We start from the raw sequence: 25796 nt of genomic DNA on the forward strand, positions 1-25796 counted from the left end.
ATGTCAACTTTCCTGTTCCTCTGATGCTGCCTGGCCTGCAGTGTTCCTCCAGCTCCAAATTAGACCATAAGACATAGGAGTGGAAGTAAGGCCATTCGGCCCACCAAGTCCACCCCACCATTTAAATCATGGCTGATGGGCATTTCAACTCCACTTCCCTGCACTCTCCCCATAGCCCTTGATTCCTTCTGAGATCAAGAATTTGTCGATCTCTGCCTTGAAGGCATCCAGCATCCCAGCCTCCACTGCACTCCGTGACAATGAATTTCACAAGCCCACCACTCTGGCTGAAGAAATGTCATCTCATTTCAGTTTTAACTTTGTGTTGCGTCTGACTCCAGCATCTACAGTTCTTGTTATCTCCAAACAAAACATTAAACTTTGACTCTATCCCTAAACAACCTCTGTTACACAAAACTGGTATTCACATCTTTTTGAGAGTCTGACAACTGAATTACCTCCCTTCAGCTGAAAGACTTCAGACATGGTTTCTACATGCAATCAGTACTTCTCTGAGTTTCACTCTTCAGTTTTTAAATTTATTGCTTTTCCTCTGGTGAGAAGCTATCCTAGTTGCTTCATGGTGATTGGTTTGAGTTGGGAAAACTCAGTTTGGAGGCCAATATTTCAAGGAGTTGGTCACTGCAATAATCTGGTAGCTGCATTTGCTGCTGTCTTCCAGGTCCAATGTCAGAGAGCTGCTCAGGTATGTAAATAAGACGTAAACGAGGAGTCCCGATATGTTAATAAGATGATCACGTGCTCCTGCCGCGCTCCTGCCGTAAAGGCTTATGGGACTAATTCCTGCTTGCAAGATGGCGGCGGCGGTAGCAGCATCTTCGGTTGCTCCTGGCACTGGTACAGCTGCTGCACCGAGTGGGGTGAGCTCGGGGGGTCCAACCCTCACCGGGACCCTTAACAAGAAAAAGAAGCCGTTTCTGGGCATGCCTGCGCCTCTCGGTTACGTGCCGGGTTTGGGCAGAGGGTGAGTTTAATTCTGCATCTTCTGCTTTTCCTCCGTGGTGCTGCCTGTAAGTAAACACGCCAACCGCGACGCACCAAGGTGCCTAATTTAAGGATTGAGGCTGATCGCCGTAACTGTTCACACAGGCCCTGAAACGGTACCTTAGAGTCTGTTTTGTTTCTTATATATACTAGTTCAATTCTGCTACCATTTAAATTTTATATAAACATAGGAGCAGAAGGAGGCCCTTCGAGCCTGCTTTGCCATCCTTCACGATCGTGGATGATCGTCCAACGCAATAGCCTAATCCTGCTTTCTCCCCATAAACTTTGATCCAATTCGCCCCAAGTGCTATATCTAGCCAAATAAAAACCCAGAGAACTGCGGATGCTGTAAATGAGGAAGAAAAACTGATGAGATGCTGGGAAAGATAACTGTGGAGCTGGAGGAACACAGCAGGCCCGGCAGCATCAGTGGAGCAGCAAAGCAGGAAACATCACCTCCACACAGTGTTATCTCTGACTCCAGCATTGGCAGTTCTTTCTATCTTGGAGTTGCTGGAAAAGCTTAGCAGATCTGGCAGCATCTGTGAAGGAAAAAAATGAGAGTTCACGTTTCGGGTCCGATGACCATTCTGAGTTCCACCGGACTCAAAACATTAACTCTGATTTTTTTTCTTCACAGATCCTACCAGACCTGCTGAGCTTTTCCAGCAATTTCTGATTTTGTTTGAGATAACAAGGTGTAGAGCTGGATGAATACAGCAGGCCACTTTGCATCAGAGGAGCAGGAAAGCTGACGTTTCAGTTTTCTGTAGAAGGGTCTAGATCCGAAACGTCAGCTTTTCTGCTCCTCTGATGCTGCTTGACCTGCTGTATTCATCTAGCTCTACACCTTGTTACCTCAGACTCTCCAGCGTCGACAGTCCCCACTATCTCTTCTGTTTTTGTTTGTTCTATCTAGCTACCTTTTGAATACATTCAATGTTCTGGCATCAATTACTTCCTGTGGTAATGAATCCCACAGGATCATCACTCTGTGTGAAAAAATGTCTCCTCATCTCTGCCCTAAATGGCCTACCATGAATCCTCAGACTGTGATCCCTGGTTCTGTACACAGTCACCATTGGGAACATCCTCCCTGCATCAACTCTTGTCTAGTGTTGTTGTGATTTTATGTCTCTATGAGACACCACCCCCCCCCCAACTTTGCCTGAACTCCACGGCAAACAATCCTAACCTAGTTAATCTGTCCTCATACGTCAGTCCTGCTATCCCAGAACCAACCTCTTGTTGAAAACCCTGATTTATGCAAAAATGTCAGATGGGTAGTTTGTCTTCTTAAAGAAAATAACACAATATTCAACAGTGTGATAAAGCAACACCTCGTCCTATCCTATATTTCCTTGTGGCTGCACTTTGCAACAAGGAGCTGCAAGCTGTGAAGCCACCAAGCAGTTAAAAAATGGAACATATTGCAGCTTAAATGAGGATTAGTTTCAGATACCGAAACCCTGAGCCCAGATGATGTCTGAAAGATGTTGGGTGAATTTGTTTCACTATATTTTTCAAGATGCCCTCAAGTCCTGAACAAACGTTAATGAACTTATTAAAGTTTGCAAGGTAATGTTGAGCAATTTGACCTGTCCCCCATATGTGGGATTTAATGTTATAATCCAGAAGTGGTGAATGTCGCTGTATCCAGTTGTTTCCTTACCTGACATAAGCCAATATAAGAGTTGATTCTGGGAGGTGTTTTAGGACTAGGCCATTCGCCTCCTTAAACCTGCTCTGATGTTCAATAAGGCAATGGTTCATCAGATGATAATTTCATTTCCACTTTCTTGTTTACCATATAACCCTTGATTCCTTTGTCGATCAAATTGTATTTAACTTGATTTTGAATGTTGTCAATGATCCAGCTTCCACTGTTCTCTGTGGAAGAGAATTGCACGGAGTAATGGCCTACCAAGAAAAATGAAAATTCTCATTCTTAAGTAGGCAACATTGTATTTTAAACTATATCCCCTAATTCAAGTCTCTACAACAAGAGGAACCATTACCTCAAATTTTTTATGTTTTCATCGGACGTACATATACACGTGAATTAAGAGCAGGATTGTGCCTTTTAATGCCTATAACATTGAATAATTTTTCATTTGCCATTGAATAATTTGATCATGAGCTCAACTCCACATCCACACCACCTTTATGACAATTAACTCCCTAATTAAGAATCTGTCTATCTTGGCCCTAAAAGTGGTCAGTCATCCTGTATCCTCTGCTCTCTGAAATAATTCTAAAGGCAGGCAACCCTCGTTTTAAAAAAAAATCCTCCTACGTCTTAAATGAGACCCTTTTTAGTTTTAAACTGTGTTCCTAGTTCTAGTCTCTCCTAAAAAATAAAATATCCTTTTAATGTCCACCCTATCAGGTCCCCTCAGGATCTCGTACATTTCAGTAATTTGTTCTCGTGTCCAGTAGGTAAAGCCTCAACCTTTTCTCATGAGAAACAGTTAATCCCCAATCGCCATTCAGCTGTCAAATGAACCTTCGCTGAACGTGTACATCCTTTCTTAAATCCGAACTGTGTACAGTACTTCAAGTGTGGCCTCACAAACACTCTATAACTCAAGCAAAATATTTCCAGTTTCTTTTTCAATGAGATCAGCTCTAATTCTTAAGGTTCAATGTGTACGTGCCAATCTTTCACCATAAGACTCTTCCTTTATCCCAGAATCAACCAGCTGGACTACTTCTGCTGTGCTATTAATGTGGTTACATCGTTCCTTAAATAAGGACGCCAAAACTTCTAGATCTGGTCCTACCAGTGCCTGTACAAAGTTCAACCTCCTCACCCCACTTTTATAATTCATGTCTTTGTAATAAACAAAACCATTTCATTTGCCTTTCTAATCTCTTGCTGTACCCACATTTTAACCTTCTGTAATTCATATACCAAGATATTTGGACTGTGCTGTACTGCAACATTCTACATATCTGCTTCATTTATATAATATTCTGCATTTCCATTCTGGATGCTAGGTGGAAAAGTTCATGTTTTTCCATTTTATACTGTATCTGCGAAATCCATCCCTGCTCACTTAACCCATCTATATCCCTTTTCAGATGCCTTATTTCCTCCTTATAACTTACTGTCCTTCCTATCTTTGTATGAACAACAATTCTAATAAACATAGGTGGTCCCTTCAGCCAAGTCATTGATGTAATTGTAAATAGCTGCAACCCAGAACTGATTGCTGTCGATATGTTGTGCAAACCTAGAAATGATCCATTTATGTCTATTGTGTTTCTTGTTGGGTAATCAATCCTACATTTATGTTAAAAGCTGCCATCTGTATTCATTGTTCTTGTTTTGCGAAGTAACCATTGATGTGGCACAGCAGTTGGTTCTGCTGTAACATGTGTTCCAGAAAAACAAATGGCTATAATGTGACTGATGAATAGGGGAGCGCAATTTCTAAAATGCAAACTTATGTTGGTTAGGGTATAGTTCCATCAGTGCCACAGAAGTACACATTGACATCAAATGATCAGGCTTCATCCTGACAATGTGTAGTCTTAATGCTGAAAGAGCCCCTGTGCTGGCATCACGTGATCATTGTGTGGACTTTGTTGTGAAGCACTTCCTGTAAGAGGTGCAGTATTTGGTGATTTTTCGGGGTTTTTTCTGCAAATTCTGCTGTGTTACCCACAAAAATGTGAGGACAAGGTGACAAGAGGCATCCTGGTGATAAAATTTGTGGGTGGTGAATGCAAAAGAAAGTCTATCACACTGGAAGGGAAGCTAGGTGTTATAAAGTGTTTTGTACATAATGAGAGAATGTGAGATATAGATCACATAACAGAAATAAAGGAGACTACCTTGCACATCATTAGGAACAGTGCAGAAAAGATTAAAGCAAGCTGTATCGCTGGAACACGTCAGTGAGTGCTAACAAATCTGAGGTCACAAAGGAACTTGAGATGGAGTGGCTTCTAAGTGTGTGGATGGAAGATCACATGAAAACGTAATTCCTCCCATAGTGAAGAAAAAATTGACGAGGAAGTCTACGACTTAGGTCAAATTTTCAATTTGAATGAGACAGGTTTATACTGGAAGCGAATGCCATCAAAAACCCACATTTCTATGAGTGAAGCACATGTCCAGGCTTTATGGTGGCAAAAGATCACATGACTGTGTTGCTGGATATCAATGCTAGTGGAGACTTAAAGCTTAAGCCTGTGGTGGTATACCACTCTACCAACCCGTGAGCCTTGAAAGGTTACCTTAAATCTACTCTAGGCGTCTTCTTTAGGTTAAGCAAAAGAGGTTGGATAATGAGGCAAACTTTTTCTGACTTTTTTTGATGTTTAGAAAGATGTTTTCTAATGCAGGGGGAGAAATAATTTTAATTTCAAGATTCTCCTCATCCTGGATCAAGCCACCCTCCCACCATTGATGTTTTTACGAAGTTCACCAAAGTGCTATTTCTACCCCCAAACACAATCTCTCTCTTTCAACCTGTGGAGCTGGGTGCAATAGCAGCTTTTAAAGATTACTATTTAAGAAACTGACTGTCCTTATCCCCGTCAGTGGCTGCAGTGTTATTCAATTTTGGAAGAGCTTTAACATCAAGAGCGCAATTGACATTATCGTGGAGGCCTGCCATCATGTTGGGAACAACTGCTTGCGTACAGTTTGGTGCAAGCTTCTACCAGGTTTCAAGATTTTAAATATTTTAGTTTGTCAGAGGAGCTCCCAAGAATCAAAGAACATTTGTTGATCTTGCAAAGCAGGTTGAATTTGAAGATGTGGAGAGTGGATGTTTTAAGTGCTGCTTGAGACTCACAGTGAAGACCTTTCTCCAGCTGATCTGCCACAATTTGTTGCTGAGCGGGAAGTAGAGGCTGGAGATGAAGTAGTAGTCCAGGATGGAACACTACGAGAGGTTTCATTTCTGTTTTGTCTTCTATCCTGAGGGAAATTGAGAAGGAGTTGGAGCTCTTGTAGGACAACAAATACAATGTAGAATACAGCAGGGCAGCAGTTCATGGAATAAGAGCTTATTTGGCACCCAGTGAACAGTTCTTTCATGAACGAAGAACAAAGGCAAAGCAGCAAAAACTGGATGTCTTTTTTTAAGCCAACCCAGAAACAGTCGGAAGACCATGAACCGCAGCCGTCCACTTCTGGATTAACTATATTTTACCCAAACCCTGCAACTGCAACTGTACCTGATGCTGATGGTGACCCTCAGCCTGTGCTTTAACAACAGAATAACTTCAAAACCTCCTCCCCCATCAAGTCATCTTGGCATTTTTTTAAGGTAAAGTCTATAAATTTACTTTCCTCATTATTAGATATGAATAAACGTTTTATTCAAACTGTGCTATGCTTTGTGTTAGGCCTTTGAGAGATTTTAGAGCAATTTTTGAGTGATTTATGTTTGGTGGTCTGCCCCGAACCTGTTTTTCCCATAGGCCCCGTTATTTCTATAGCATGATTTTTCTATAATGTGATGTTATGCAGAAACACAACTGTAACGTTATTAGCAGAACCAACAATATGTTGTCAACAGTGGATATACATGTAGTTCCCTTATAATGCAGTAGTTGTGTTCTTGTGTGACCTCGCGCCATTGAAAATCACGTTATAGGGAAGTCACTATAGAAAAATCGCTTAACCCGTACAGCAGAATATTCACGTTACCCAAACAGCATCTATTATTCATCAATTTGTGTGAACGAAGCACGTGTTATAGCAGAACTACCTGTAGCGACAAAATAATTGTTCAATGCATCCATAATTTCTTTTTTTCCCATTTTTAATTTCTCCAGACTTTCTACAAATATTTGAGACAGTCTGTTTTTATACTTCCAGCGGCTTGCTTTCCTCATTCTCTAGGTTCCTTTTTCCTTTCTGTCATTGTTCGGACTATGAAGATTAGCAATCTTATGACTATCACTAATCTTCTTTTTTGCTTTGAATTTGACACACTTATTGTGAATCCTAGAATCCCTACAATGTGGAAGCAGGTCATTCGGCCCATCAAGTCCACAGTGGCCCTCTAGATAGAGCAGGGGACTGTGTGTCTTGTTGGGATTCTATCTCTAAAAGTGCATTTCCCATGGGTAATCCACCTAGCCTTCATATATCTGGATGCTTTGGGGAATTTAGCATGGCTAATCCATCTAACCTGCACATCTTTGGATTGTCGGAGGAAACCGGAGCACCCAGAGGGGACCCATGCAGGGATGGGGAGAACATGCAAACTCTACGTGGACAGATAATCGCCCGACTCTGGAGCCGAACCCTGATCCTTGGCTCCATGAGGCAGAAGTGCTAGCCACTGTGCTGCCCCGTTAGTCACAAGTCATGCGTTTCTTTCCTAGAGATATTTTTATGGAATATATCTTTAATGTGTGTTATAAGTATTTCCTTAAATATCTTCCACTGCATCTGTAATGATATCTCTCGGAATGTGATTATCCAGATAGCTTTAGCAAACTCTGTCTTTATTTCCAGTCTTCATTCCCCTAATTGATCCAGAGTAGCCTGATGTTTGGTTGGCTGTAGAATGTACTGCTTTAAGAAACTGTTGCAAAGCACAACCTACCTTTAATCTAATTTTGCCAAATCTATTTCACTATATAGTTTAAAGCCCTCTCAACTGGCCAAGTATATAATTTGCAGAGCACTGTCCCAAGACAATTTAAGTGAAGGCATTCCAATGGCCCAGATCCCACTTTGCATAATATTGATACCAGTACCCTATTAATTGAAGATAATAAAATGTGAGGCTGGATGAACACAGCAGGCCAAGCAGCATCTCAGGAGCTTTTGTGCTCCTGAGATGCTGCTTGGCCTGCTGTGTTCATCCAGCCTCACATTTTATTATCTTGGAATCTCCAGCATCTGCAGTTCCCATTATCTCTGACCCTATTAATTGAAACTCATTTCTCTGAAAGTAATCTTTGAGCTGTATTATCAACTCCCTAATTTGCTTTACTCAACCAGTTTGCATCTGTTCTTTTGATGTTATGATTTCTTAATTTAGCCTTTAGCTGCTCATAGTCCCTGTGCCGAACCCCTCTTTTTCTCATCTTATCCTTTAACCTTTTTGGACCACGCGAATAAGATCTTGCTTCTTCAAAGACAGGTTATGTTTCAGCCAAGACAGATGTCCTAAACCCTGGCACTGGGCAGGTTACATAGCTTCAAGGATTCTCATTCCTAATTATGAAGAACTATATCAGACCCCTGTCTCTACTGTCCCGTACTACCACTACGTTCCTATTTACTGCCATCATTTGAATCGCTAATGTGCATCATGATGCTGTTATCAGTTTGTTATTCCATCCTGCAAGAACCATGAACCTGTTGAAAAATTACAAAGGCTGATGTTTCAACACTTCTGCTTCTCAATCGGCATACCTGCCTCATGAATTTGTACTTTTTTTTCCACCTGACTGTGTGGATCAATGCAGAATTAATTCTGAATATTTCCTGGAATAAAATGTCTAGGCGATGTTCTTCCTTCCTGAGGTATGATAGTATCTGAAGCTGAGATTTTGACTTAGTTGCTATGAGTCCAAGTTTATTGAGCTACAAATGTTTTTGATCTTGCTGGTGTCCGCAAGCTCCCACACTCTGCACCTGCGATGCATCACCCATGCTATCTTTTTAGTGTTTTGATTAATTTTACCAATTCTATTTTAATGTCTCTAGTCTTGCCTATGCTAAAGCCATGCTTTCCTCTGGCTTAGCTCACTGAAGTTGCACTGACTTTTTATGATGCATATGCTCCAAAGCCAGTGTCATCCCCCTGCATGTTACTTGGAATTTTATTGTAGCAACATTTGTTGCAAGATACTTGTTCACAACCCGACAGCAGCCTTAATACGGTAAATCATATAGCAAAAGATAATAGCAATTTAAAAGAAGAGTGCATCCAATGCAAAGATATTTAATAGCACAGAAGTAGATATTACCATAAATAGCATTAAGTTGTGTGGATTTCATGAGTTTGATAATCAGATTCATTTGAACTTAGCTGCATTGTGATTTCTCAACATTGCAGAATGGCAGTCTGTACTCTGGAGAGCAAAGGATAACTTAAAAAGTGTGCAGTATTTAATAACATAAATACAGATGTATAATTATTAAATATATTGTGCAGAAAACATGCCCAGTTGAAATAAAATTGCAAGTAAAACACCTCTCCCAACGGATAAAGCATTATTTTTGTTACAAAAAAAAAACTGCTTGCATGACTTAAGAAACACAGCCTACATTGACCACTCAAGACGAAATCATTGAACTATGTCTTGTCTACTGTTACAGTGAAGAATCTAGTTAATTTGATACCCAGCAGAAGAAAAGCTTTTGCAGTTCCACTGTAGTTTTAGCACCAACACTAAATTAGTTTGTGACCTCTTTGCTCAATGAAATCTTGTCCCTTTTCCAGTGCTACTGGTTTCACAACACGTTCTGATATTGGCCCTGCTCGAGATGCCAATGACCCAGTTGATGACCGCCATGCCCCCCCAGGAAAAAGAACTGTAGGTGATCAAATGAAAAAAAATCAGGCAGATGATGACGACGAAGATTTGAATGACACTAACTATGATGAGGTAATAAAACAATATATTTGTGTTTAAGGATATTAATATGAAGTTTAAAAATTATCATGTTTGCTTCAGAAGATGAAGGAAAATGAGAAGTTATGATCAGAATCGTACATTTTTGGTGTGGTAGGCCATTTGCAAGTGTTTGTTTTTGTTTCATTCCATAGCTAGCTTTCCACTACTTTGCTGACATTTGTGTAGGATGACTTCTAAAATTTTGATTTTATATGCTTTAAAGTCTTCAAATTTGCTGTCACCTGAATTCAGTATCCAACGATATTCGATGGTCCAGAAAGTAGATGAAAAGGAGTTGGGATAGTATTTTTAATAAATTAATGAGGTGGTGAGTTGTGATATAGGCGCAGTAGAACATGTGAAATCAGTTTGGGTGGAAATAAGGGATAACAAGAACAATAAGGGAAGGAAGTCACAAGTGGGAGTAGCCCAAAGGCACCCGAGGATTTGCCTCATTGGAGAGCAAAATATAAATTTGGAAATAATGGAGGTGAGTAAGAAGACCACTGCAGCTGTTAGGGTTAATTTTAATCTAAATATTGACTGGAGAAAATCAAATGAGGAAGGGTAACATGAAAGACAAAGTTGTACAGTGTATTAGGGATTGTTTCTTAGAGTAATACATTGCACAACTTACCTGTGAACAGGCCATGTGAGATCTAGTAATGTGTAATCAATTAGGAGTAATAGAAATCTTTGTAGTTAAGGATCCATTGGGGGGGATTAGTGATCACAATATGGTAGAATTTCAAATCCAGTTTGTGGGAAAGCAACTGAAGTAGCAAACTAGTGTTTTGAAATTAATAAGAACAATTACAGAAGTATGAAAAAATATTTATCTAGGGTGAGCTGGAATATAGACTAGGTGGTAGGTCAGTGGTCAAGCTGTGAAATATATTGAAGCAGGTATTTCATTACACTTGGGCAAAATTTATTCTGAGAAAAGGATTCAGAAGAATGAATTACATGTGATTAACCAAGGTGTTAAGGAACATATCAGTGGGGTAGCTTGCAGGAAATCAAACCTGGCATTTTTAGAGTAATTGCAAAACTTAAATATTTTAAACAGCACAGAAATCCCCAGTTTCAGATCCAAATTTACAAAGCAATGGACCAGGCTTCTGTACCTAGCAAAATGGCTATTTGTTATAAATAAATAGATTCTGACTATAGATAAAGAATTATAAACTGTTGGACGAGTTGTATGCAACTTGTTCCAAGTTAAACCCCTAGACCCTTTATATACACCCCCTCTACACACACACGATAACAGACATGCAAGTAAAAACAAGAGTATTATGGCCAGAGAGAAAATCTTGGAAGGCAGTTCACTGGTCCCAGTACTTCAGCGTAGTTGAAAAGATCCTTTTGCTGATCAGAATGCTGCTTCTTGATCTCCCTTTCCCAGGTACCTTCACTTGTTTGCAGGAGGCATGGGGTTCACACTTATGAAGGTCTTTGACTTATGAATTAAAAATCACAGCTTATTGCAACTGGAAAGGAGAAATAATCTCAGGCTTGAAATGTGTTTTCACTGGAGCAAAAACAGCTCCTCCTTCACTAGAGGTCCGATGGTTTCTGCTAAAACATTTCACACCTCCCCAAGCTGGTCAGCAACTGGGAGCCAACCATATAGTTGGTGGCAGTCAAAAGATCTTTATCATCGATAACTACTCTCAAGCCCACAGACCAAGCAACTACTTGTTCCCGGTTAAAGCACTATTCATACCCCTCAGCCCCAGCTTGTGTGTGGACTTGTCTTCCACTACTGTTTGAGCCTACAGCTATGTAAACAGTATTTACAATGATTGTCACCTTACTTGATTTTGAAAAGTACAGCAATCCTTCAACAGCCCTTTGGTTTTTAAAGCAGTTCTTTTTCTATTATAGTTCACAACCAAAACTACAGAAACAATTTTGGATTGGTGTAACAACTGTTTAAGGCATTGAGAGAATTGGGATTTTCTTTTATATGAACCAGCCGCAGAGAAAATACAAAGGAATTCCTTCTCCTGGAGGGTAGTTAATCTTTGGAATTCTCTGACATCCACAATACTCTGGGCCAGATCACTGAATATGTTTAAAAGTGTTTTCTCTAATATCGTGGAGTTGTGATTCACAAAGAGCTGGTATGAAAGAGAAGTTGAAATCAAGGGCAGATCAGCCATCACCTTTCAGAATTGTGGAACAGCCTTGGGGACTGAATGACCTACTCCTGCTCCTACTATGTTCTTTTGTCCCAGTTTCCATAATATTTTATCTTTATATTACATATAAAGCATTACCCTTATCTACTTAATAAAATTCTTTTTGAAGTATTCAATAAGGTTTATCACACGTGATCAATTCCAAATCTGTAATAGCTTTCTTAATATTTTCTAGATGGGTTTTCAGTTGCAATTTTGAAAAATTCAGTTTCATTTACCACCAGCATTGACATACTTAAGTGGAAGTACTATACATTCAGCATTCTTCTTTCTTGCCTACACAATGAAGCACAAAACTCTAAATCTTGTCTTATTAGCTGATGGTTTTCACTTGATATCTTGGAGGTATTAAAGAAATTATTTTCTTTTTAAGTTTAACGGATATGCTGGAAGCTTATTCTCTAGTGGTCCATATGAGAAAGATGATGAAGAAGCTGATGCAATCTATGCTGCATTGGACAAACGAATGGATGAAAGGAGGAAAGATAGAAGGTATGAAAATTATGTAGAATTTACATCAGTGACAGTTCATCTGACCTAACCAGTTCAAGGTGTACTTCAACCCTCTTTCCTTGTAAAAACGGAAAGAACTGCTGATGCTTAAATCAGGAACAAAAACAGCACTTGCTGGAAAAGCTCAGCGGGTCTGTCAGCACCTGTGGAGAAAAGAATCAGAGTTAATGTTTTGGTTCTGGTAACCCTTTCTCAGAATGGTTCTGAGGAGGGGTCGTTAGACCTGAAACGTTAACTCTGATTCTTTTCTCCACAGGTGCTGTCAGACCTGCTGAGTTTTTCCAGCAACCTCTGTTTTTGCTCCCTCTTTCCTTTTTCCCTGTCTAGTTTGACCTGCATAACCCTCCTATTTTTGTCATTTTTTACATGGATTTCTCTTAAATATATCTAGAATGTGCATTCCCTATAGGGAATGAATTCTGCAATCTCACCTGTCTGGATAAGAATTTAGTTTGAATTCTCTGTTTAAATTTCTGGTGACTTGCAGTATTCGCGATTTCTTGTTTTATGACTCCCACAGGTAGAAACTCTTGTGACAATAATAACAAAACTGTTTCAAATTTGAAAGGTCTTTAGCAGGTCAACCATTGCTTTCCGTTTTTGAGAGGGAAGAGATTCAGCCTGTTCATTATCTCCAATGCGTATAACCTTCAAATTCTGACTTCATCCTTGTAGATCTTTTGCACCTTCTGAAGTGTCTCTGCGTCCTAGCAACCAGATAGGAAATGGCATTTCAAGCAGAGGTCAATACACATTTTTGTATGAATTGCCTGTTTTTTTCACTTTGACATCTTTAGAAAAGAGCTCTTTGCATAATTTGCCTTTATTATTATCAAATAGTTCACGTTAATATTTTTACTGATTGAACATGTGCGCAGATACACAAGCCTGAACACAAGCAGGTTCAGGAACAGCTTCTTCCCGGCCGCGCTCGGACTGTTGAATGGACTGTAGCCTCAAATAATGCAACCTGTATGCCTCAAGTCTTTTTGATCTGTACATCCTTTGTTTCCTGTGATCTGCCTTTGTTTACGAGCTCGTAAACCAAGCTTGTCACTGTATTTTAGTGCGTGTGACAGTAAATCAATCAGCCGATCAATCCATTCAAATTGCTTTCCTCCCAAGCTGCATTTACATCCTGATTTTCCAAATGTGATATTGTCTGTCTTGGTAAAATGTAATACTCCATGTTTTTGAAATTAATGTGACCATTCTGCAAGTTTATTTATGTATTCATGCACTTAGCTGCAGCTTCCTTAGATATTGATTAACTCCTGCTCCCTGATTCATCATGATATTTGTCAAGAGACCTGCAGATAACTATTAATCCAAATCTCTGTATTTTAATGAATTATTTTACCATTGAATGAAGATATTTGATACACTGAAGCTCATGAGAATACAGTAGCTAAAATGAATAAAATTTCACTGCATTATCAAACGTTCACCATTGGTTTATGAAAGATTTTTTATATGCAGTCTAATGTAGGTTTTTCTTTGTGCTAAATATTGGAACAATATTGTCTGCAGATTCTTAGTTGCATTTCTTCCAACAAATCCGAGATCTTGTGCTCTATATTTAGTTGTAAGGTATAGCAGAGTCATTTGAAACATGCAGAGAAATTGTACCTCTCTTCTGCTTAAGTGGTCCACATCCACAAAATAATGCCTATAGTTTGCTGCAGTGATTCATGTCATTGCATGATTGTTGTTCAGACTTGTTTTCCGCACCCCACATCTCAAAATTTCTACTTGCCCTGTATGTTATGGTCGTGCAAATATTAGTAATATCTGAGAAACACCAACCGGATCAATTGTGAACAATAGACCTAACAGTTTTACTTCTTAACCAGTGTGAATTAAATCTTGAGAAACATTAAGTGGAGAAATTGAGTAGAAGAATAAATTAGAGTGGATGAACTAAATGTTACCTTGGGTATTGAAAGATAAATCAGATAGTAAGATTAGATGGAAAGTGAGAGGAAGAGATATTAAAAAATCTCCCCAGAACATTTCACTGCGTGTAGAAATGAAAAGCTACACTTTGTGGTATTAAGGTCCAGAGTTTAATTGTTAGTAATTAATGGCATTAATACACTTGAATGAAAAGATAACTATTAATTATTAAATGTTCTACAATGAGCTTAAAAGGTAATGAATGTACAAATACAAGAAATTGATAGGGCTGTTTTGGCACACTGGTAGTGGCCTACCTTTGGATCAGAAGACCATGTTCAAATCCCACCTGCTGTAGAGGGGTGTCATAATGTGTCTGAGCACATTGATTAAAAAGGTTTTCCAAGAAATTAATAGAAATCAAGGGGAAGTTGAAATTTCAAAAGCCATTTTTTGTAAAGCTAATGGTGGACACTTGTAACTTATCCAACACTTCTGTTGATTTGTAATTCCTCCTAGCCAACTTTTTGATTGGCATCTATTATTCAGGCACCACTGTATTCCTGCAAATTCTGGACGAATGTTTTATGTTTGTCCTTCTGCGACAGTGTATTCTATAACATGATATGGAGCACTGAGACAGATTAATATATATATTTTAAAAGTTCATGTTGGGTATCTTTTTCACATTTTGGCATCAGACAAATGCTCTTAAGCTGTTTTTGTTTTAACTTTAAGTTGAGTTTTTCGGGACAATCACCTTTTAGTTGATCAAAGTGATTGCATCAAGGAATACATCTAGTTGCAGACTTCATCAGAATTATACATTGTGTTGAAAACACTTGGCCTTTCCAAGGCCGTGAAAAATGTATGCTGTTTTATACAGTAAACCAAATGAGTTGTGTTAATTTCACAATTAATCAAAATGTTTTTTACTGTCTTGTTTTCTAAGTTTCAAATAATATTGTGCCTCCCCACGAGAGGTGATAAATCTGGAAAAAGTTTCATAAATGGTAATGAGGCTGGAATTAACTATTAATTCAATGAATGCACTTAATATCATTTCCTCAAAGGGAAATGGCTGAACAGTGGTGCTAATGGAATGGCTCAAATTAGTAGCTAAACATCAGTACTATGTACCAGCCTGCTTGAGCATTGTTGTAGATATCAGCTATTGTAAATAATCCTTATTCCTGTGTTTTTTAGTAAATGTTGCTAAGAACTGTGCAATAAATAACTAGTTAAGTGAATTGATTAAACTGTTGGTTCTTCTAAAATTGCCCTTTGATTTATATCAGTTCACTGGAAGCTGTAGAGTAATTTGAGAGGTTTTTATACCATTTAATTGTGGTAACTTCTTGTCTACAACAATCAAATACAATGAATGTTTCAAATTTTGGTTCCATTTAGAAGACCAGGTTTTGTTCTAATTTTCTTTGTACTACATTTCCTGGAAGTAGTTAATAGAAATTTGTTCAAGAAGGTATTTAATGTTAACAGTTGAAGGCAAGTATTTTGCGTTGAGTGTGTTTGTTTTAAATTTAAAATGTTCATCTTATTGAACAGGGAACAGCGGGAAAAAGAAGAAATTGAAAAGTACCGTATGGAACGTCCAAAAATCCAGCAGCAATTTTCTGATCTGAAGGTAATTAATTACCTCTTGTCTTTTTGGCATAAAATTCTGCCTGAAAGGCTTTTTATCCCCATTTTACCCGTTTCATTGACTTCTCTGTATAATGCAACATTTTAGTTGACTGAGTTTTGTAGTGTTGCGTGGTGCAGTAATGTCCTAGTTAGACCTGCCACTTTCCTCTGTACCTGAGGAGACATAGCTGAAATTTAGGTGTGCAGTTTCACCACAGAGTATGCACCTATGTTCTACCTGCTTGTAAGTGTGTTTGGGGTATAATGCGCTGTTATAGATTGATTTGTAAGTAAATAATTTTGCTATTTTAGGAATAGTTTGATGTTTATGACATTTTTAAAAAAAAATTCTCTTCAGAGAAAACTTTCAGAAGTTACAGAAGAAGAATGGTTAAGTATCCCGGAAGTTGGAGATGCTCGTAACAAACGTCAACGAAATCCTCGCTATGAAAAACTAACACCTGTACCAGATAGTTTCTTTGCCAAACATTTACAAACTGGAGAACAACATACATCCGTAGATCCCAGACAGACGGTCAGTATATAACTACATATGTAACTACAGTGATATAACATGGGATTTATATGTATTGTCATTTATTTTAAGCATTTGGTTTTGTCCTCATATATCTGAATTTTGGACTGTGTCCGAAAGGGTTTAATGAATAACTTGTAAGTGTTTCTGTAGCTGTGGTGATTTTTAAAAACAGTATGAAAGATAGTTCATAGTATATGGTATGATTTATTTTTGTTGAAAGAATTTTTACAAGAAGACAAAGTCAATAGTTGTGCAATAGGCTTCCACTTTAGAAGGTCAAAATTATTTTTTGAACTGGGGAAATACATATAGCCTGCAAAAAAGCTTTTGGGTTTTAATTTGGTGGGTTTTGCAGAAATCTTGGCTGATGCTAGATGTTTGAAACAGTTGCCCCTGGTGAAAGGGGATAGTTTGCTACAGTGAAAACAGCAGATTAGTTGGTGTAAGGAGTTTCATTTTGAAGTTCCAGACCAGAAGTGTTTGGTTAAACCCCTTGAAAGGGTTATTTGAAATTGAAAAAGTCTTGAATTCAGTTGTGTGAAGGCTTTAGGAAAAGGCTGTCAGATTCTCAAGGCGGGGAATTGAAGCCACTGTTAAATTAAGCTCTACAGATGTGAAAGAGAGAGAATTCTCTCTGACGTGAGTATTGGAAAAGAAAAATTTTGGGATACTGGCGTTTCGGTGAAAGGATACCTCATTGTTTTTATTTCAGTTTCAATCTGTGATCTATTGAATGAAATTTTTATTGGGGCACTGACTTGGCCAAAAATAGTATCCGCTCAGATCGGAGCGCTGTCACAATACAGATGGATTGGAATATCCAGAGCTTGACGATCTTAAGAAAATAAGTAAATTCATTGGGTAATGTTGTGACAACATTACTGATTATTCTTGTTTATTTGACTTTTTTTGCACTGAAAAATCCAATCACAGATAGTTAGAGAAGGCTCAGTGTTCTACAGATGTAAGTTCAAATGTCGGTTTCATAAAATAATGGATATGTTGGAAACATTATTGGTGCGTCCTACTTGGACTAGAGAAAGTGACTAGCTACACAGCATTTTTCATGCAAAATACTTAGTATTTGGTTATTACCATTTTTATGTATTTTCATTCATGAGATGTGGGAGTAGATGGCCGGACCAGCATCTGTTGACCATCCCTAATTCCCCTGGAGAAGGTGCTGTTGAGCTCCTTGCTTAAACTGTTGCAGTCTGGGCAATGTGGCACACACAATGTTGTTAAGAAATGAGTTCCAGTGACAGTAAACAGTGACATTGCTCCAAGTCAGAATGAGACTTGGAGGAGAATTTGCAGTTGTAAGTTTTCCTATTGCATCTGTGTCCTTGTCCTTCGAGATAGTAGAGGTTGCATGCTGCTTCCACTATTGGCATGTAAGCATGTGTAGTATCCTCACCAAGTTGACACCTCACTTTTTGATGTCTGGTTCTGCTCCTGACATACCCTCCTGCAATTTTTGTTGAACCAGGCTTGATCTCCTGGCTTAATTGTAATGGTAGAGTACGGGTTATGCCGAGCCACGAGGTTACATATTTTAACTGGCTGGACTAATTAGCAAAGTTAGATCCTATGGCATTGAGGATGAGCTTACCAATTGGATAAAAATATTGGCTTAACAGCAGGAGACAGCATGGTGGTAAAAGGTTGTTTTTCGAACTGAAGGTCTGTTACCAGGCGTGTTCCACAAAGGTCAGTGCTGGGACAACTTTTGATTGTTGTTTATATAGATGGGAATATTGAAGACATGGCTAGTAAGTTTGTAGAGGACACAAATTGGTGGTATAGTGAACACTGAAGATGGTTGTCCAAGATTACAAAGAGATCTCGATCGATTGGGTCATTGAGCTGAGGAATGGCAGATGGAGTTTAATTTGGATAAGTGTGAGATACTACATTTTGGTGAAACAAACAAGGGCAGGACTTACAGTTAAAAGAGGGGCCTTGGTTAAGGATGTAGAACAGGAAGACCTACGGGTTCAGGTGCATAATTATTTGGAGTTCGTGTCTCATGTAGGCAGTGTGGATAGGAAGGCGTTTAGCATGCTTGCTTTCATTTTTCATACTTTTTGAGAATAGGAGATTGTACAGGACATTGGTGAGGCCTTTTCTGGAATGCTGTCTGTATTTCTGGTCACTCTATTATAGGAAGGATATTATCAAGCTGGAGAGAGTTCAGAAAAAAATTACCAGGATGTTGCCAGGAATTGAAGGTTTGAGTCCTAGGGAAAGGCTGGGACATTTAAAATCATGAGGGATAAAGACAAACAGAGTGGCAAGTGTCTGAACTCTATGGTGGGGGCTTTCAAGACTAGGGAGCATATTTTTAGAGTGACAGGAGAAAGATTTTACAACAGACATGTGGGTAACTTTTTTACATCCATGGAATGAACTTCCAGAGGAAGTGGCAGTACAGTGACAATATTCAAAAGACATTTTGGATAAGTACATGAATAAGAGAACTTTGGAGGAATGTGGTCCCAGCGCAGGCAGTTGGGACTAGTTTAATCTCTGGTTATGGTTGGAATGGATTGGTTGGACTGAAGGTCTGTTTCTGTGCTCCGTGACTCTTAAAAGTATATGAAAATAGTGCAATAACTGTAAAAATGTATTTGAGCCTATTGGATTTTGTGAATGCATTTTAATACAGCAGTCTGACAGTGATTTTTTTTCTCTATAACTTTGCTTTAACCACCAGATGGCAGTGGAAGTTTTAGCAGTTTTGACATCTGTCGATTACTTTCATTGAATTAGTTGTAATTGTGGAAGGAACTTCATAGCATAGCACCATTCAGAGCACTCCTTATCTATGCCGTGATAACTTTAAACTCTGATATAAACCTGCAGATATTTTTGAAAAATCTGTTATAACTAGTAACTAGTAATTTGAGTGACACTGGGTCATGTGCCCATTGTAGGATATGCAGCAGTTATTCTGGTTAACATTGATACTCCTTTGCAGTAACAGATGCAAATTAGAATAGTAACTTGTAAATTTCAAGCATAACGTTTGAGATATTTGGGTATCTGTCAGCCAACTCAACCAGCAGTACTTGGGTCTCCGAGTTGGTCAGTTTTGAGTTCAAGGCCAAGCAAAGCTTGAGCACGTGCAAAAGGCTGGACTTCGTATTGCATTGAAGGAGTGCTATAATTTTTTAAAGATGCTGTGCTTTGTATGAGGTGTTTAAGCCAAGATCCCATTGATCTGCTCTGGTTGATACATATTGTCCTTGCAATTGTGCAAAAAGTTTGAGGTTCTTGAACTTTTTGTGGATGAGAACAGGAACTGCAGGGTGGATGAACAAACTGACCATAGCAGCCTTGGGCAGGAAGCCATGAAAGTGGGGTGCATGAAAGAATGCAGTATAGCAGGGAACAGTATATTTACTGGGATAGATATGATTTTCTGACTGTAGGTCCCTGTAATCTCAGTGCCAAAGATAAGGACATCACTTCTGCAATGGAGAGAAATTTATGGAGGAAGAATAAGGATTAGGTCGTTACGTGCATTTGGTACCAATGACATACTGACAGAGGTTCCATTGAGGGAGTATGAACAGCTAGAGGCTAAATTGAAAAGCAGAACCGCAAGAAGATGATCTCTGAATTAATACCTGAATCTCAAGTAATTTGGCATCAGGTAAAGATGAGAGAGTTAAATACATGGCTCAATGATTGGCATGGGTGAAATGCATTTCATAATCAGGCACTGATCAGTATTTTGGTGAGTCATATAACTAGGTCCATGTAGAAGACTTTAAATTAAATATTTGGAAGATGGGTTCATGGTGAGGCACACCAGGGCAGGACTTGTACAGTTAATGGTAGGATCCTGGGGAGTGTTGCAGAACAAAGAGACTTAGGGGTGCAGGTGCATAGTTCCTTGAAAGTGGAGTCACTGGTAGACAGGGTAGTGAAGAAGGCGTTTGGCATACTTGCATTGGTCACAACAGTGACCATAGGAGTTGGGATATCATGTTGCAGCTGTACAGGTGAGGCCTTTTTAAGAATAGTGTGTACAATTCTGGTCTCCCTTTTATAGGAAAGATGTTGGTAAATTTTGAGAGGGAGCAGAAAAGACCTTCAAGGATGTTGCCAGGACTGGAGGATTTCAGTTGTGGGGAGAGAATGAATAGGCTCATGTTTTTTTTTTGCCTGGAGTGTCGGAGGCTGAGGGGTTGACCTTTTTTATAGAGGTTTTCAAATCATGAGAGGCATGGATGGGATGAATAGCCAAGGTCTCTTGCCTAGAGTGGCGGAGTCCAGCACTAGAGGGTGTAGGTTTATGGTCAGAGGAAAAAGACTTAAAAAGGACCTGAGAGCTAACTTTTTTTTTCACACAGAGGGTGATGCATATGTGGAATGAGCTGATAGCGGAGGTAGTGGAGGGAACTGCAATCACAACATTTTAAGAAGGATCTGGATGGGTATATAAATAGGATACATTTAGAGCGAATAAAAACAAAGTTGCTGGAAAAGCTCATCAGTTTTGGCAGCATCTGTGAAGGGAAAAAAAAGAAGTTATTGTTTTGGATCCAGTGTGTGGGCTAAATGCTGGCAAATGGGACTAGGCCAGATTGGGATGACTGGACGGCTCAAACAAGTTGAACCAAAGGGTCTGTTTTCATGCTTACAAGTCTCTATTTCTGATTGGAGGTTTCAGAAATTGTGAAAGGGGTAAGGCAGTAGTGCAGGGTAGCAATGCAAGTGCTGATAACCAGTATATGACTGGAAGAAACGGAGTATACAAACTAAAATCTTTAGAGCCAGTTAAATGGGTATGTGGGCAGAGCTAGCTAAGTTTGATTGGGTAAATTTACTAAAAAGTGTGAGGTGAATAATGGGAAAACTTCAAGAAAATTTGAAAAAAATTCTATTCAAAGAAAACTGAAAGATCCAACTGTGTCTTCCTAAAGACATTAACTGTAGTATTAACTTAGAAGAGAAGGGTTATAACATTGCAAATAATAAAAATATGCCAGACGATGGGGAATGTTTTAGACACCAGCAAAGAGCCAAAAAAAAGTTTATTTAAAAACAAGAAATGAAAGTAAGCTAGTCAGGAATATAGAAATATATTGCAAGGGCATTTACAATTACATTAAAATTAAGAGAATGGCTCAAGTAAATATTGTCTCCACGGAAATTCCAAGAAATAAAATTTGACACTGTCAATATTGCGTGGGGCTGTGGACAAACACAGCTGGCCAGGCAGCATCAAAGGAGCAGGAGAGTTGACAGTTTGGGCCTAGACCCTTCTTCAGGTCTGGGGAGGGGGATGGGAGCTGGAAAATAACAGGAGTACACAAACCCCTGATGAGGCCAGGGTCATTTAATGCTTTGAAGAAATTTCTGCTTTATCTAAGGATTTTTACTACCCCGAAGGTAGTCTCAATGTCGAGCATTCGGTATATTTAAAGCTAAGTATATTTTAGGTGTCTGAAGAATCAAAAATTTGGTGGCAGAATTTGAATTTGAGTATAAGATGATTGTATGGAATGATGAAATTGGTTCAACAGGTGATCCTACACCTGTTTTGAAATTCTATACTCTAACTATATAAAAAGCAGAATAAATCCTGAATATAAATGTGAGATTGTTTATTTAAATGAGAGAACAGGATGTGTGTTAGGAAAATAAATTGAAAGTAAGTTATCCTGTACCAAACATCACTCTGTTTCCACTGATGGTTTATCAGTTGACAGTTTTGTCAATGAATTGCTTAACTTCTGAGTTTTTAATGGCTTTCAGTTAGATACTTGTAATTTTCAAAATAAATTTATTTGAAATTGAATCTGATGGTCTGAGATTGGATAATGAAACACCTAATTTTATTTTATTTTTTGTACTGAATCAATTAAAAACTAATTTTGGCCTAATTTGTAAAGAAAAAATGGATTTCTTACTATAATTATGTATTGTTTGATATTTCAGTGAATAACTTGACGTGATGTTTTAATTGCAGCAATTTTCTGGTTTGACCTCGCCTTACCCTGGTGGCTTGAATACACCATACCCAGGTGGAATGACACCAGGCCTTATGACACCTGGATCAGGAGAATTAGACATGAGAAAAATTGGTCAAGCCCGAAACACCTTGATGGACATGAGGTTGAGCCAAGTGAGTAACTTACAATCTGGTTAATGAAGTGACTAAATGTATGCAGTATAACATGTTATTTTACAATAGTGCTAAAATAATGTAACTGGATTTCTGAACAGAACTATAGAACCTAAAATATAGACTTTTCTTTTAATCTTTGCCCTGGACATTGTAAATATAATTGTTTGCTTTATTTGAGGTGTCCGATTCAGTCAGTGGACAAACTGTTGTTGATCCTAAAGGCTACCTGACCGACTTGAACTCAATGATTCCAACCCACGGTGGAGATATTAAGTAAGTGGTTAGGAATTAGAATTCAAACAACTTCGTGAAAAGGTCACATTTATTTCTGACTGCATATATTGTACACAGTAATTCAGATAAACAATCTAAACTATTGTACTTTTTAAAATCACCAGCAGTGTCTTCTGTTTACCACTTGTGTACACGTAGTAACCATCTGTTACAATAAAAATCATATCTTACCTATTGTTTTTATTTCCTACCATTTGTGGAAATAAGGAAATCTCCAGTTTAAAAAGTAAAATTAAAATGATAGTATCTAAAGTTGTAATTGATGTTTTACTTTGTATTCATACTGCTGAGCGTATGGTTTTCAGAAACATTGCAAATTATTAAACAGGATGTTGAGACATTTACCATTATGTTCTTAGGGAGCTGGGGAAAGCACTGAGCCCCACACAAGTGGTTCTTGCCCAGAAAGTTCCAAGTTCCAAAAGGAAGGATTACTCTGCTTGGACCAATCCATAAATATTTCTGTTGTTGACCTTAGTCACAGAGATTTCAAGTTAGAGCCCTGAGCCTAATCAGAAATTTACCCCAGGCCTCCTTGCTATTAATCACAGGATTGGCTTGATACTGATGAACTGCTGTAGTGAAGGCCTAAAATGTATTTAAAACTAAATCCGAACGATTCACCACCTTGTCCAACCGACCTTTGTCCATCATGAGAAATTCAGTTGTGCAGTCCATTGTGATTTGAGACCTGAAGCTCTTGTTGTTTTGATTTTGTTTTACTTGATGTTTTCCTTCCTATTGTTGAACAAGCACAGCAAAGCCTTGATTTGATCTGAACGCTTGATAGTGTCATTCTTTTTCCATTCTGTTGAACTGTATATAAACAATATGTACCAGCTTAAGTCAAAATTAAATGCAAACAAGATTAAAGATATTTCAGAACTTCGTGGAAAGAAATAGAAATATTAACAAGAATGGTAATATGTCACAGCTTTTTTGCAGGTAAAGAATTTTAATAGTAAGTGCTAAAACACTCCTCAAGCACTTCTGTTATGAAATAACAATTGGCAGCATTATATTGTCTGACATGGTTGTTTAGCAAGTTAATGTCATGATGATTGGGGCAGTTTTTGAGGAACTGACTTGCTCCATCATAATTGATCATGATTTTGATATTCTTGAAATTTTTTTAGTGCTACTTTTTTTAAACAAATGAGTGATTTACTACTGAAATACACTAACCAGAAGTGCAGATGTTTTCATGATTTCTTTTCAAATGTGGTGCTTAAACAATAATGTTTAAGAATTTGGAAAGAGAAAGTCTGCTTAAATATTGAATTGTATGTTCTTGTAACAGTGACATTAAAAAAGCCAGATTACTGCTTAAATCAGTACGCGAGACCAATCCTCACCATCCTCCGGCATGGATTGCATCTGCAAGGCTTGAGGAAGTAACAGGAAAACTGCAGGTGGCCAGGAACCTTATTATGAAGGGAACAGAGATGTGCCCGAAGGTATTCAGTGTTTCAGGTGGCTTGATGTTGTGCCTTGAATGTGCTTTTCACTTAAGTATTTCATTTAATGAGGACTTTGTTCCATTTAGTTTAATCAGATTATATTTCAGGGTATGGTAATATGTACAAAAACAAAGTTGCTGGAAAAGCTCAGCAGGTATGGCAACATCTGTGTAGGAAAGAAAACACAGTTAATGTTTCAGATCTGGTGATCCTTCCTCAGAACCCTGTTAACTTTTTTTCTGCACAGATGCTGCAAGACCTGCTGAGCTTTTCCAGCAGCTTTGTTTTTGTATAAATTACCATACCCTGAAATTCTTTGTTTTTAATATGCTAATATGTATTTCATTTCATAATATTTAAATGTGATTCATATTTATGGATGGCTTTTGTGTTTGTTGTGTCAAGAAGCTGTGGTATATTTCTGTAATTTCTATATGTCCATAACAGCTTATTTCTTCATAAACACTTGCTCAGCAGCAGAAACTTAGCTAAAAATGCACACCCTAGTGTGTTCATTTTTGTGCAAACTAAAATTCTTGATAATTATGAAATTCCCTTGCTGCTTTTAGAGCTAATAGCGCCTTGTACCAAAAGGGAAAAACTGTCAATGAGACTGCTTGTTCTCTGTGATGCATTTTTTCCTTTTTTTAAAACTGGAATTCATGCAGTTATTTTTTTCCCTCTCTTGAGTGTTCTCTCAGAATCAGAGGCAATATTGTGCTCCTTGCGTAGCCTCATATAGTGTCTTTAACATAGCTGATCATTCATGTAAAAAAAGGGAAGAAAAATAGATTGAGAGCAAGTGTTTAGAGAGGCTGTGTAAACTTTGTGGTAAATTATCAAGATGGGATGAGAAGAGGTTATTGTATGTTGCAGGATTAGAAAGTCTAGAGCATAATCCCACGTTAACTAAAAGGTCTACCACTGATTATTTGGAGATAGGCAATGCACCAGGGTGTAAAATAATTTGAGTTATGGGAATAGTGCTTCACTCTTGCATTTACTTTATAGATCCAGAAAATTGAACAAGAAATGGGTATCAGGATTTCAGCCACACACGTGGAAAAGCTTTGGTTTTGACTGTTTGCTGAGTTATTGATATTACAACATCTATTTGTTGCAATGACCGCCATTGAAAAGATTAGTGGGAAATTGCTAGCTGTAGCATTAATTCGGTCTGTATTAGCAACTGCTGCCACAGTTTCGCTCTCCCCCCCCCCCCCCCCCCCCAGTATTTGAGAATAGCTAGCATGAACAAATAGCTAATGGATATGTAAATTGTGCCTAGTTAAGAGGTTGAGGTAGTTTGAATGCCTCTTCAAAAGGTGGGTATGATATAAAATGGAAAGAATTGTAATTTTACCCAGTAAACTTAGGAGCCTGAAATAAAATATCTTTTACTTACTTTAATTTTCTTGTATGTAATAATATAAGTAGTATGAAGATGATTTGCCTTTTTAACCCATTTTGAATAAGAACCATGTATTTATTTT

At 38.3% G+C, this 25796-nt stretch overlaps 1 protein-coding gene across 1 annotated transcript in view; it reads left to right on the forward strand.

Moving 5' to 3' along the window:
• Window positions 1–815: 815 nt before the first annotated feature.
• Window positions 816–25796, forward strand: part of prpf6 (PRP6 pre-mRNA processing factor 6 homolog (S. cerevisiae)) — a 69995-nt gene continuing 45014 nt past the window's right edge. The window contains exons 1-8 of the mRNA XM_048549918.2: window positions 816–985; window positions 9435–9600; window positions 12190–12308; window positions 15792–15870; window positions 16228–16404; window positions 22391–22546; window positions 22728–22822; window positions 24144–24300. Of these exons, the coding sequence (XP_048405875.1) occupies window positions 816–985; window positions 9435–9600; window positions 12190–12308; window positions 15792–15870; window positions 16228–16404; window positions 22391–22546; window positions 22728–22822; window positions 24144–24300 (1119 nt within the window). The remainder of the gene's footprint in view (window positions 986–9434; window positions 9601–12189; window positions 12309–15791; window positions 15871–16227; window positions 16405–22390; window positions 22547–22727; window positions 22823–24143; window positions 24301–25796) is intronic.

This window comes from Stegostoma tigrinum, chromosome 19 (assembly GCF_030684315.1).
Source record: "Stegostoma tigrinum isolate sSteTig4 chromosome 19, sSteTig4.hap1, whole genome shotgun sequence".
NCBI lineage: Eukaryota > Metazoa > Chordata > Chondrichthyes > Orectolobiformes > Stegostomatidae > Stegostoma > Stegostoma tigrinum.